This window comes from Capra hircus, chromosome 9 (assembly GCF_001704415.2).
Source record: "Capra hircus breed San Clemente chromosome 9, ASM170441v1, whole genome shotgun sequence".
Taxonomy (NCBI): Eukaryota; Metazoa; Chordata; class Mammalia; order Artiodactyla; family Bovidae; genus Capra; species Capra hircus.
The window spans coordinates 26,169,268-26,184,076 of NC_030816.1; the positions used below are offsets into that span (position 1 = coordinate 26,169,268).

The window sequence follows — 14,809 nt, forward strand, 5'->3', positions numbered from 1 at the left end:
AATGATGCTAGAAAATGAAGGAGGCAAGGACTGTGATATGGGATTTGGATTTTTTACTCAGTTTAACTTCATCTTCAGGAAAGCAAAAAATTAAACTCTATAATCCTGAATAAGGAATTTAGAACAGTACTTGGCATGTAACAAGTACTCAGGAAATATTAGCCATTATTACATATACCATACCCAACTAAACTAGCAAGCCTTGGTCAAAATAGTAGAAGGAAACTATCAAAACTGGAGCAATGAAAAGACGTTCATTTATCTGAAAATGTAGATTTTTTTTCTCAACTTCTTCACACAACCAGCCAAATTCCAGTGGAACCAGTCAAGTTCCACTAAGGAAATCTGATTTTTAATTGACCCTCTAATATTCAATATTTCTTTGTTTTAAACAATCAAAAGACAGCATAGAGAACTATTTTGTCAGTACCCTAATTTTAAAATTGAGGTGGATCATTTTCATCTGCTCACATAAACCATTGTAAGATTTTATCACAGGTGGCCATTTCAGAAACAAGAGTTACAGCTAATCAAACACTTAGTCCTCATGCCTTAGTGATTTTAATGATATGATTTGTTGCTATGAGACAAAAACATGTTGTGCGAGAAATAATCTGTTTGAAATCATATGACCTTGCTTCAAAGGCTTTTGATTAACAGCACTAACATACACTTTCTGGAAAAGAAACAAACCCTATGATTAGAGCTTGGTAGTCCTTTTAAAGCAAATAAAACCTTATTAGGCATTTATTAATGGATATGGGAAGCAAGAATGGCTCCAAGCATTAAAAACTTTCAAGGCCACTAGCAAAGTTGCTCCTCTTTTGCCTTATCTTTCTTCTTTCTACCTCCAAAGGAGACACTGAAAAATACCCCAGATGGACAGCAGATGAGAAATAGACTCCCTAGAAGACCCAAGACCTAGCAGGCAGATTGTGCCATCCCACATGGCGTTGCTTGTTGTGCGTATGTATGAAGTTGACTTTGTCTCTTTCAGTCTTCATTCATAGGCTGAGCATCCCCCAGGTACTGGCACTGTGCTTTAAGATGTGGTGGCAAACAGACACAGTGCGTACTTTTACAAAGCTTAGAGTCTAGTAGGCAAGGCAGGCAAGAAGTTGACAAGTAGGAGTCATGCTTACTTACACAAACATGAAAAGTGCTAGGAAGAAAGTAAAGTGATGAGATGGGATAAGTAACTGGTGAACAGATGATATCGCAGCTGAGCCCTGAATGTCAAGAAGGTGATCTGTAAAGATACAGGGCAAAACCCTCTGAGCGGAGGGGATGGCAGACTCAGGCTCCCAGAGGTGGGGACCAGCTAGGCGTTCAAGATGAAGAAAGACAGCCAGGGTAGCTAGGGCTTGCTGGACTTTTGAGAGTATAGTAGGAGATAAAATCAAGAAGGGCAGGGAGCCCATTCATGCAAGGTGGATTTTAAATGCAATAGGAAATCTCTGAAGGGCTGTGTCTATAGCTAGCTTTGCAAAGGGTCTGTCCATACAAGACTCACCTAAAAACATGGCTGCTGCTGCTGCTAAGTTGCTTCAGTCGTGTCCAACTCTGTGTGACCCCATAGACGGCAGCCCACCAGGCTCCCCCGTCCCTGGGATTCTCCAGGCAAGAACACCGGAGTGGGTTGCCATTTCCTTCTCCAATGCATGAAAGTGAAAAGTGAAAGTGAAGTTTCTCAGTCTAGTCCGACTCCTAGTGACCCCATGGACTGCAGCCCACCAGGCTCCTCCGTCCATGGGATTCTCCAGGCAAGAGCACTGGAGTGAGTTGCCATTGCCTTCTCCAAAAACATGGCTAGCCCTTGCCTAATGACCTGATGGCATTGGCACTTTTTGCTCTGTTCTAGCTGGGAAAGGGCCTTTCCTGGTGGCTCAGTGGTGAAGAATCCGCCTGCCAATGCAGGAGATATAGGTTCAATCCCTAGGTCAGGAAGTCCCCTGGAGAAGGGAATGGCAACCCACTGCAGTATTCTTGTCTGGGAAATCCTGGGGACAGAGAAGCCTGAAGGGCTATAGTCCATGGGGTCTCAAAGAGTCAGACAAGACTTAGTGACTGAACAACAACTGGGGCAAAGAGCAGCAAGAGAGACCAGGCCTATAGCCCTGAAACTCCAGCTGGTGAGGTGGACCCCTTGGAACTTATCTGACCTGACCCAGGATGGCCATAAAAACAAAACCTTGTTTTATCTTGTTCTAGATCATAGGGGTCTCTGTGGTCCTGTCTCCCCATTCTTAGAGATGCCATCCAAGTCCTGGTCTTTGTCAGCCAGCGGGTAGGCCCAGGCAGATCCTTTTATCCTCTTCCCCTTCCTTAAGCCCCAAATATCATGACCAGGCCTAAGCAAGAGCAGGGCAAGGGTCATGGTCAGGGCCACAAGACAAGCTGTATTCAGAGGGATGTGGTCAGTTTTGCCAGAGGAAGCATGACCTGGTGTCATGGGTCAAAGCAGACAATAGACTAAGTCCAGGGAATCTGACCAAGCTTGAAAGACTGGCTGGGGCACATTTCCAGGGTCACCAGTCACGTTTCCTGAGCCCACACAGTGGGGACCCGGTAGTGGCCACACTAATGAACACACATATTATTAGTCTTCTGTACTTGAGGCCATATTCCTCTAGACAGTTCTTGGCTACTTAGCAAACCAATAAAAATCTTAACCACATTCTCACCCTCCACATCCTGGTGCTGCTGACCTGCTTCTTCTGTTATTTCTAGCTCACTTGCAAGTTTTGTTTTACCCTACTTCCCTGCAAGTATCCTACCTAAACGACAGGCAAATTGGTTAGCACTTTTGTAATCAGAAGAAGAATAAAGAACAGTAAAGATCTTTTGAATATCAAGGTTCCTTCTTGCCCTAACTAGCTATGCCTGCTTGATCATCCAAGTTCTTACTTGGGCAGAGGTGGCAATACTTGGATCCCCAGGACATGCTCGTGGGGGAATCCACATGGCTCTTTTTGCAGGGTTATACATGCCTCTCTCCAGTCCTTCTACAGGCTGAGCTCACCCCAACATGCATCCAGCCTCTCAGACTTCCCACACTCGAGCCCCGTTGGATCTGGACAGTTCCCTCAGAGCCTTCCTCTCCCACCCTTCCTGGGTTCCTTGAATCCCTCCTCTGGCCCTCACTTCTCTTCTCTCACTGGGTCAGCCTGGTTGCCTTTAATCCTTTGGGATTCTGTTACTCCTGGGCCTGGCTGGGGCTAACTTTCTCCCAGGTTAGAAATTCATATAAGTTGATGCGAAGACTGGCTTTGCTCGAAGACCTGCCCTCTTCTAACTGCCTGGCCCCAAGTGCACATGGCCTTTAGCAAGAGAGGACTGACACAGTTGTGAGGTGTTGCCAACTGCTTGGCTACTTCCCAGGGATATGAGCCAAGTTTTCATTCATTTACTTCTTCCTAAGAGGGATTGAAAAAGCTGACTTGAAACTCAGCATTCAAAAAACAAGGATCATGGCATCCATTCCCGTAACTTTGTGGCAAATAGAAGGGGAAAAAGTGGAAGCAGCGACATATTTTTTCCCCCTTGGGCTCCAAAATCATTGCACTGGTCATTATAGTCATGAAATTAAAAGACACTGCTCCTTGGAAGGAAAGCTGTGACAAACATAGACAGCACATTAAAAAGCAGAGACATCGCTTTGCCAACCAAGGTCCATCTAGTCAAAGCTATGGTTTTTCCAGAAGTCTCATACCGATGTGAGAGTTGGACCACAAAGAAGGCTGAGTGCTGAAGAATTGATGCTTTCAATCTGTGGTGCTGGAGGAGACTCTTGAGGGTCCCTTATATGCAGAGTATATCATGAGAAACGCTGGGCTGGATGAAGCACAAGCTGGAATCAAAATTGCCAGGAGAAATATCAGAAACCTCAGATATGCAAATAACACCACCCTTATGACAGAAAGTGAAGAAGAAATAAAGAACCTCTTGGTAAAAGTGAAAGAGGAGAGTGAAAAAGTTGGCTTAAAGCTCAACTTTCAGAAAACTAAGATCATGGCATCCAGTCCCATCACTTCATGGCAAATAGATGGGGAAACAGAAGAAACAGTGGCTGACTTTATATTTGGAGCTCCAAAATAACTGCAGATGGTGATTGCAGCCATGAAATTAAGAGACGCTTACTCCTTGGAAGGAAAGTTATGACCAACCGGGACAGTATATTAAAAAGCAGAGACATTACTTTGTCAACAAACGTCTGTCTAGACAAGGCTATGGTTTTTCCAGTGGTCATGTATGGATGTGAGAGTTGGACTATAAAGAGGGCTGAGCACCAAAGAATTGATGCTTTTAAACTGTGGTGTTGGAGAAGACTCCTGAGAGTCCCTTGGACTGCAAGGAGATCCAACCAGTCCATCCCAAGGGAAATCGGTCCTGCGTGTTCATTGTAAGGACTGATGTTAAAGCTGAAACTCCAGTATTTTGGCCACCTGATGTGAAGTGCTGACTCATTTGAAAAGCCCCTGATGTTGGGAAAGATTGAAAGCAGGAGGAAAAGGGGACAACAGAGGATGAGATGGTTAAATGGCATCACTGACTCAATGGACATGAGTTTGGGTAAACTCTGGGAGTTGGTGATTGGCAGGGAGGCCTGGCATGCTGCGCTTCATGGGGTCACAAAGAGTCGGACACGACTGAGCGACTGAACTGAACTGAACTGGACTGCAAGGAGATCAAACCAGTCAATCTTAAAGGAAATCAATCCTGAATATTCATTGGAAGCACTGATACTGAGGCTGAAGTTCCAATACTTTGGCCACCTGATGCAAAGAGCCAACTCATTGGAAAAGACCCTGATGCTGGGAAAGACTGAAGGAGAAAGGAGAAGGGGGCGGCAGAGGATGAGTTGGTAGATAACATCACTGACTCAATGGGCATGAATCTGAGCAAACTCTGGGAGATAGTAGAGGACAGAGGAGCCTGGCATGCTACAGTCCATGGGGTCACAAAGAGTCAGACATGACTTAACAACTGAACAGCAGCAAAGAGGGACTGGTGTATGTGTGTGGAGGGGAGGTATGTCCAGGGAAGGAAATGAGCAAGTAGTGATTCTATAGCTATCATGAGGATAATTTCTCCTAGCCTTGGGTTTTAAAACTTGGGGAATTATGTTAGGAATAGTGGTGACCTGGACCCCTTGGAATGTATGTGACCTGACCCAGGAAGGCTGTAACAGCAAAACCTGGTGGTATAGCGCATCCTAGACCAAAGGGTTCTCTGTGGTCCTACCTCCCCATTCTTAAAGATACCCTCCAAATCCTGGCCCTTATCAGCTGTGGGGCTGGAATCAGCTCAGTTTGGGTTGTTTTAAGCATCTTATTTAAATGATGCTTAAACATTAAACTCACCATTTCACAGATGTTTTTGTTTAGGAAAACAATAAAGACAATGACTCAGTTTAACGAAAACTATGAAGTAAATAATAGTACAGAAATGTGGCAAACATCTCGGAGGTGGTAAATGATATATAGAACCCTCAGTTGGTATAAAGACAAAAATTTGCACTGAGCTTACCTCTGCTTTCATGCAAAGGAGCCACAGTCAGTCTTCCCTGTTCTCTTTGCTGTCTTCACCTACAGATGGCCATGACTACCCTCGAGCAGCCTACCAGCAAGTGATCCAGCCAGCTGTACCTGGGCAGGCCCCACCTGGAGCCCATGTGAGAGGCCTGCACCCTGTGCAGAAGGTCATCCTGAGTTTTCCCAGCTCCTGGGACCAAGAAGAGAGGCATCCACAGAGAAACTACTCTCCCCCAGGTCTCCCCAGGAATCAGTAAGTACACCTCATGGGGCCAAATTTCAGAAAGTTTTAACATGAAAAAGAATGACGCCAATGCAATCAATATGTATCAGAACTCTATTCCTTTGCCACACAGGCTGGTGACCAAGTCTCACAGCTGAACACCCCACATAGACTTTTCAGGTCAGGAGGAAACGGAAGCTGTGTGATAAGAATCTGTTCACCAGACACATGAAACCCTTGAAGGAAAGGCTCTTAAGATGCTAAGTCACACCTGCTTTTACTTCCAGATCTCTGGGCCTTTTGAATCAAGAAATAGGTTTTCATTTTCACTATGACTGACTTCCAAGGCTACAAAATTCTTTTTTTATATCCCTAGTCTCTACATCTGTTTAAGTCCATTTCTTACTTTGAAATTTTGAATTCACTTGGTTCTCAACAGAAATTTAAAACAACTGTTATTTTGTAACAAAACATTCACTCATGTTTAACACCATTATTAGGTCTTTCCAATATTTCTTCTAGAAAAATAATTTTGGCTTTTCTTGACTTTTATTGTCCAATCTTTTACTCATATTTCTCTTCATTGTTCTTTTTTGACTCCTCAATTTTTTTTTCTCTTCATTTATAGATCTAAAATATACAGGGAAACCTCATGTAAATGGAGCTTCCTAATTTATGACAAAATTGGAAAGAGAGTAGATAAAACATTTGCTCTTGCTCAAGCACAACTTTTATCTATCACTCAAAGTAAATCTATATTCCATTTTGAGAACGGAATGAGATATGAACCTCTTATTGATGCAATTTTTTTCAGAAATGGAGAAATAGGTAATCAGCTCAAAAAGTGTATTGAAAAAAGAGCCTACTCTATTTACAATGGCAAATAAGGTGCCTTTCCTCTTCACTCAAAAGCCAACAACCCTCAGATTTTCTTTGCAGACAGATGCCTTATTTTTTTTTTTACAAACAAAATAGAATGAAATTTAAGGAATGGAATTAAGTAATGATTTTATAGTCAGATCAGCACTCTTGCAGAAAGCAATCTAAAATTTCAAGAAAACAAAATTTGAGCATCTCTATGTGTAGTGTTGAATAGGAGAGGCAATAGTAATTTTTAAAATGAACTTTTATTTTGAAATAATTTTGGATTTATTTATTGTAAATAGTACAGAGCAATCGCTTTCATAACATCAATTAAAGCTTGCTATGGTCTCCAAGGATTTATCATTTTAAGATAATGAAAAGTAAGTTCAGGTAATGAGATTAATTCTCTTCTTACTGATCTTTGGAAGGAGAACCTTAATACAGAAAGATTGCTCGGTCATTACTCTCCATGATATTGTTTACATATGAAAGGTTTTTTTTAATAGTATCAAGGTCCTAAGATTTCTTTGTCAAATGAGCATGCATGCATGAAGTCACTTCAGTCATATCTGACTCTTTGTGACCCTATGGACTATAGCCCTCCAGGCTGCTCTGTCCATGGGATTCTCCAGGCAAGAATACTGGAGTGGGTTACCATGCCCTTCTCCAGGGTACCATGCTCTTCCCAACCTAGGAATCAACCGTGTCTCTTAGGTCTCCTGCCTTGGCAGGCGCGTTCTTTACCACTAGCGCCACCTGGGAAGCTTTGGCAAATGAGCAATCATCTTTTGTATACAACTAAGTAACTTTTTTTCAACATTCAGAAAACGAAGATCATGGCATCCAGTCCCATCACTTCATGGGAAATAGATGGGGAAACAGTGTCAGACTTTATTTTTTGGGGCTCCAAAATCACTGCAGATGGTGACTGCAGCCATGAAATTAAAAGACGCTTACTCCTTGGAAGAAAAGTTATGACCAACCTAGATAGTATATTCAAAAGCAGAGACATTACTTTGCCAACTAAGGTCCGTCTAGTCAAGGCTATGGTTTTTCCAGTGGTCATGTATGGATGTGAGAGTTGGACTGTGAAGAAGGCTGAGCGCCGAAGAATTGATGCTTTTGAACTGTGGTGTTGGAGAAGACTCCTGAGAGTCCCTTGGACTGCAAGGAGATCCAACCAGTCCATTCTGAAGGAGATCAACCCTGAGATTTCTTTGGAAGGAATGATGCTGAAGCTGAAGCTCCAGTACTTTGGCCACCTCATGTGAAGAGTTGACTCATTGGAAAAGAGTCTGATGCTGGGAGAGATTGGGGGCAGGAGGAGAAGGGGACGACAGAGGATGAGATGGCTGGATGGCATCACGGACTCGATGGATGTGAGTCTGAGTGAACTCCGGGAGTTGGTGATGGACAGGGAGGCCTGGCGTGCTGCAATTCACGGGGTCGCAAAGAGTCGGACGCGACTGAGCGACTGAACTGAACTGAACTGAAGTAACTTTGGGTACAAAGGCACTTAATGCAAAAAGAATATGGAATTGGATCCCCATTATATGAAGGCATATTGTGGAGAAATTTTTTACTATATTAATATAAAATAAAAATAACTTCCTCAAATACCACAATTAGAAATATATTATTAATAGCATAGTTGAGATTTTGTATAATTTTAAATCTGGTTACACAGGACTTTCAGAATTTTTTGATTATTCTTTTGGGTAAAAATATGAAAGCAAAAGCAATAATCCACTAAAACTAGGCTTATACACATAGATATTACATTCAAAACTTTTTAAAAATTTATAATATAAAACAATTGCAAACACATAACAAGTAACATTCCTGTTCCCGCTACCTAGATTTTTAAAAATGTTAACAATGCCACATTTACTTCATATTTTTTTGAAGAAATAAAATATTATAGATACAGTTTTAGTCCCCCTAGCAGTTAGAATTCAGTTACCAAAAACAGAAACAACTCTAGCTGTTGTAAACAGAAAGGATTTAATATAAGGAATTGAGTGCTTATGACGTTGGAGGTTAGAGGTTTTAGGTTGGGCTTCCAGGAATGGTCCCAGGGCAATATCACAGACCTGGGGAACAGAGGGGCTGCTTCCTCTGGCCTGGTCAGAGAGGCAGAGGGCCAGAAAGCCACCACAGGGCTCTCCATTCTAGGCCATGCTGCCAGCACCAACCAGAATCGGGAAGCTGCCACCGCAGCTATTGGAAACATTCCGTGCCTACAAGATCTGCACTGGCGAAATACCGATGCCCATGCCCTTCTCTTGACACTGTGAAGCTGTACTGGAACACTGGGAGGCCTCCTCAGCACCCCATGGCAGCACTTAGCAACAGAAACCACAGAAGCGGCAGAAGCATGGCCTGCATGTCCTTCTGCCTTCCAAATCTCACACGAGTGCATCTGATCATTCTTCTCAGCAGACTGTTCATAGGAATACTGGTGACCAAAATAATAAGAATGACGCCATATGATAATATGGTAGAAATGTCTTTAGTAGGTCTTCAAAATTGGATTCGTTTGTGAACTATTAGCAGCATAGATACTTTTTTTTTGGCTGTGCCATGCAACATGCGGAATTTTAGCTCCTGGACCAGGGATCAAATCTGCACCTCCTAGAGTGGAAGCAAGGAGTCTTAACCACTGGGCCAGCAAAGAGGCCCCACAACACAGATACTTTTAAACCTACATGGTCTTTTCTACCTTTTAATACATCAATAAATGTTATCTGTTGTTGTTGTGTTAGTTGTGACTCTTTGCGACCCCATGGACTATAGCCCACCAGGCTCTTCCGTCCATGGAATTCTCCAGGCAAGATTATTGGAGTGGGTAGCCATTCCCTTCTCCAGGGGATCTTCCAGACCCAGGGAGTGAACCCGTACCTCCTGCATTGCAAGCAAATTCTTTATTGTCTGAGCCACCAGGGAAGCCCAAATGTTATCTATTATGAGCTTAAAGTCCTGTCTTTTTATCTGAATGCCTAAACATCAAACCTTCTATGTCACCCATTATATTACTTTGTTTTGTTGGTGGTCTTGTCTGATCTGAACATAAGAATTATCTTCCCCATTATACAGTCCTTAAATTCAGAAATCAAATCCTGCTTCCCTCTTTGACCCCAAGCACAGGCCCTTACAAATGCCAGCTGGCTGAACTGCTTATTGACAAAAACTCTGCGGAAAAAAAAAAAACACCAAACCTTTGTCCTTCTGGCTCAGAAAAAAAATGGAGGCAGAAAGATAGCTCACTGGTATTACCCACAGTCATTAAAGGCTTTCTGTCCCTCTAGGGTTTGCCTTTATGCAACATGAACATTTACTGCGAATGTATTCCTTTCCAGGGACCAGCTGTATAACCAGGCACCTAATAGAGGTGGTGCTCCTGAGGGGTCCTTGGATTGTCCTGCAGAGTTGAGGCCACAGGATCCCCAGGCTCCATCGCCAGCGGCTGTCCCTAGACCCCCGAGTCACCCTCTAGCCAGAGGAACTCTGAAAACAAGCAATTTGCCAGAAGAATTGCGTAAGTTGTTTGCAATGTTGTTTTTTTCCTTCTTCTTGGTCACGTCTTACACTTGGAGAGTACTTGATGATTCTTCATCTATAATCTTGGATATTTCTCACATACTACACAGTGAAATGAAATGTCCTCTTTTGCTTTTCGTTTAAAAACTAACCAGGATTTTGTGTGTGTTTGTAGTGATTCTGACACTACCTGCAATACTCCCAAAGTGCTTACCACTAGATTTTCTGCAACTGTACTCCAACAACAAATAATCCCCATGCTTTCTCCCTCTTCTAAATGATTCTCTTGAGTGGACTTGTCCCTGGATAAATTGATTGGATGTCCATGTGGTATTGGCCAGGGACCTAGTGTCTCACCATAAATTAGCAGCAGCCTTCAAGAACGAGGTCATTTCCTGTAGGAATGAGCAATCGTGTTTGGAAAAACCAGTCTCACATTCTCCATACTGCTGTACAACCAAATGCAAACTAAGCCTTTTATTTAAAGAAACATTCGACTAAGTGTCAGGTGATGATGCTTTTTCCACATTTTGCAGCCAGAACCAGAAATGTTGAAATATCACCAAAATGTTCTCATATGAAGGTCAGTCAGGACAGTAAGTTCCAGAAATCTTAAGAAAACAGTCACCCGTTATGAAATTGTTATATTCTGTTGTGCTTGCCATAATTCTAATAAGCCCTTTACAAAATCTAGGCACTGCTTTGAACTAGACTTAAAATTAAGCCCTTTGCATTTGTTAATTCCAACTGGGGAATCAATGTTCTTTAGTAATTTAAGGCTCTGAAAGATTTCTATGACAATGGTTTTTTATTTTAAAAATTTTGTTTTAATCTTAAAATATTATACATTTAAATTTTGAGCATTTCTGGAGAATGGATACTGTTGAGATACAGTCTGGATATCAGTGTATAGAGCATGTTAATTTTACCATAACCTATAAAGGGAGTCCTAAAATTCATACAGACGAATTGGATGAATAGTATGTGTCGAGAAGAAAATATATTGAGTGCCATCAATATGCCTGGCTGCTTAAATGAGTCGATATGACCACTGAACATCCTCTCATTTGAGAGAGGTGCTTCAAAAACAAGAGCCTAGGTCCCTTGGAGGAGGGAATGGCTACTCACTCCAGTACTCTTACCTGGAGAATTCCATGAGTACAGGAGCCTGGTGTGCTACAGTGCATGGGGTCGCAAAGAGTTGGACACGACTGAGCAACTAACACTTTCAAGCGTAGTAAGTGGGTTCTCTCCAACCCGGCCCCACTGTCTTCTCCACCCTCTGCCCCAGAGCTTCCTGAGATGTAGCCAGCTGATTTCAGACTAAATGCCAACAGAGAGAGATTATTCATCTACTACGTTAACACGCTAGCCAGATAATTTACCCAAGACGTTAGCCTGGGAAAACACTGGTTCTCATCCTGACTGGGTTACGCTTGTGGGCACAATGCCATCTGCTGCTCTAGACTGACTCACAGACAAGTAAGGGAGTCAGTGATGCTGGACTGCCCAGAGGCAGGGTCTCTGCTTCAAGCTACTGAAGTTCTTAATAACATTTCTGAGCTGCCCTTCAGTCTACTTTAACTTCCTGGCCAGTCCCTGACCAATAAGTAGTGAGGGGAAGGAGGCAGTGGAGAACCACTTTCTCCCTCCCCTCACTTGCTCTCATCAAGTTCAGGGTAGCAGAAAGCATCACATCATGAGATCAAAAGAGGACACGGCTGGGTGGCCTCTTAGGCGGGCTCAACTTCCAGGCCTGCTGTGAGAGTATTTTCTTGGGCACAGTGCCAAGTGTGTCTCATATACCCGGGGTGGCCTAACCTTAAGGCCCCGCAGGTTCTGGATGATGGATTTTTTTTTTGTTAATGCATCATGTGGTTTTCCAGAAGACCTTCTCTGCTTGTCTCAGCTTGCCAGCACTCTCTCTGATGCACCCTGAGCAGTCTGCACACCCTGGGGTGGACCCCCTGCCTCTTTGGGCCTGCAGATCTATGTCTTGAGGACAGTTCACCCTGCTGCAGCTATAAGCCCTTAGACCCGCCCCCCCCCCATTCTGAGGAGTCCCTTCACTTTTCTAGAAGGCCGAAAGACACTGCATACGATTTGCAAGTGTTGTTTAGAGTGGAATGATTTGACTAGTTTCTAACAATTGACAAAAATCTCTCTTTAGGGAAAGTCTTTATCACTTATTCTATGGACACAGCCATGGAGGTGGTAAAATTCGTGAACTTTTTGTTGGTAAACGGCTTCCAAACTGCGGTAAGTATTTTACCAAAGAAAAGAACAAACAATTAAAGTGAGTATAATGAAAACAAAAAAGCAAGAGAAACGTGCCAAAAGTTGTTGATGGCTTAAACTCTATTATTTGATTTATGTGATCATAACCTAAATGCTTATGGATTTAGGTAACTGTTTTCTAGAATTCAAACTATCCAAACTCTCCAGCATGTTTTTCCTGCATGCCTTTTGAGTGACCCCAAGTGCCTCTGAGGACTTCCCTGGTGGCTCAGACAGCAAAGAATCTGCCTGCAGTGCAGGAGGCCAGGGTTCAGTCCCTGGGTTGAGAGGATCCCCCGGAGGAGGGCACGGCAACCCACTCCAGTATTCTTGCCTGGAGAATCCCATGGACAGAGAAGCCTGGTGGGCTACAGTCCATGGGGTCACACGGAGTTGGACACAACAGAAGCAATTAAACAGCAGCAACAAACAAGTGCCTCTGAACAGCTAGCACGGTGTTAATGCCCAGCACGCATGCAGCTGGTGCCCAGCCTAAAGGAAAGCCAGCTCTCACTGCACTTGGCACCTTTGCCCTTCCTCACCAATCATGCCCACTTTGGTTGTGCTTCTTGTGGTGCAAGAGGCTTACCAGGTCACCTGCTCATTTGACAAGATCCTTTCATTCTGCATTGGGTTGCACGGTTTGCAATGGAGGCCCGGCAGCCTGGGGCCCCCCACCCCACTGTGCACAGCTGGAAGTCCACACTTTGCTGCCGCAGCACCAACAATTCTGAACAGGGAGCCAGGTTCTGCAACCCAGGGCCGGGTTCTCAGTTTGGTCTAGGCTAGTTCAGGAAGGTAGACACCCCAGCCCTGCAGTCCACTGTGATCTTAGGCCAAGAAATTTCAGGAAGCACACACTCTTCAAGTGCCCTGCAGTGCCTTGGAAAAGCACAGCTTACACCCATGTAAGCCTTCCTTAAGATAAATAGAATACCGCAGGAGGCTACTCGGAGGACTGGCTTTCCTCAAACACTGATATCACTTCTCTTCCTTCCCCGAGGCCTCCTCTGGGTATTTAGTAACAGCGGATTCTAAAGAGTAGTGAAAAATTAAGGGAAATATCTATGAATACAAATGTTGAAGAATAAAGAAAGAATACTTAGTAACTAAATGTCCATTTTAAGGATTATTTAGCATTTCTAACAGAAGTTTTATTCAAACATTTCTTTAGTCTGTAATTATTTTTAAATGGAAGTATATGAAAATTTTTACAAGTATACACTCTACACCCCAACTTCATGACCATATAGATATATGAATATATAGAGATCAACATTTCAATTTCTCGTTTCTGGGATAAGAAACACTGGGGCAAGTCATATAAAATCAAATTACAGGACATAAGGCCAGCATTGTAGAAAAGATCTTACTTTTAGTCCTTTCCACATAAGCATACTGATTGCCCCCAGTGAAGAGGACGGGTTTTTGTGAACTTAACAATTAGGGGCTGCTTAGGCCCCATTTAAATTTGTCCCTAAACCCTAATCCTCATCATTATGAAGTGAAAAGTGAAAGTGTGAGTTGTTCAGTCATGTCGGACTCTTTGTGACCCTGCGGACTATAACCCACCAAGCTCCTCTGGGAATGGAATTTTCCAGGCAAGAATACTGGAGTGGGTTGCCATTTCCTTCTCCAGGGGATCTTCCCAACCCAGGGATCGAATCCAGGTCTCCTGCATTACAGGTGGATTCTTTACCATCCAAGCCACCAGGGAAGTTCTTAAAGCTTGTGGTAAAATCCCAGAGCCTCATCCTGGATAGCTAAATTATTGTATCTATACACCAAAATCCCCTTAGTGGATAAAAATTAATTTAATGGGTAATTTAATAAATGGATCACTTTCAAAGTTCTAGGTGAGTCACAGGAAACCCATAGAGAATGAGGAGTGCAATATCCCAGGACTAGCTAAAGCAAGGAGAGTCTACCACCCTGAGGCCTAAAGAGGCAAGGAAACAGTGACTCCTACAACCTAAAGGGGGCGCTATATTGGTTTACTGGGTCTGCCACAGAGTACCACAGGCTGCTGCTGCTGCTGCTAAGTCGCTTCAGTCGTGTCCGACTCTGGGCGACCCCATAGACGGCATCCCCCAGGTTCCCCCGTCCCTGGGATTCTCCAGGCAAGAACACTGGAATGGGTTGCCATTTCCTTCTCCAATGCGTAAAAGTGAAAAGTGAAAGTGAAGTTGCTCAGTCGTATCCGACTCTCAGCAACCCGGTGGACTGCAGCCTGCCAGGCTCCTCCGTCCATGGGATTTTCCAGGCAAGAGTACTGGAGTGGGGTGCCATTAGGGAGCTTAAACGGTCCTTTATTTCCTCAGTTGTGGAGGCTCATAGTATAGGATCAAGGTTTCAGCAGGGTCGGTTTCAT

At 43.5% G+C, this 14,809-nt stretch overlaps 1 protein-coding gene and 1 long non-coding RNA gene across 3 annotated transcripts in view; one reads left to right on the forward strand and one right to left on the reverse strand.

Annotated features, from left to right (window-relative positions):
* The window catches only part of TRAF3IP2 (TRAF3 interacting protein 2), a 45,289-nt gene that overhangs the window by 19,901 nt on the left and 10,579 nt on the right, over nucleotides 1-14,809 (forward strand). For both annotated transcript variants that reach the window (XM_005684565.3, XM_018053057.1), the window contains 3 exons: nucleotides 5,595-5,787; nucleotides 9,981-10,159; nucleotides 12,332-12,420. In XM_005684565.3, coding sequence (XP_005684622.2) covers nucleotides 5,595-5,787; nucleotides 9,981-10,159; nucleotides 12,332-12,420 — 461 coding nt within the window. The remainder of the gene's footprint in view (nucleotides 1-5,594; nucleotides 5,788-9,980; nucleotides 10,160-12,331; nucleotides 12,421-14,809) is intronic.
* LOC108636722 overlaps nucleotides 1-14,809 on the reverse strand; it is a 29,422-nt gene that overhangs the window by 7,190 nt on the left and 7,423 nt on the right. The window lies entirely within an intron of this gene.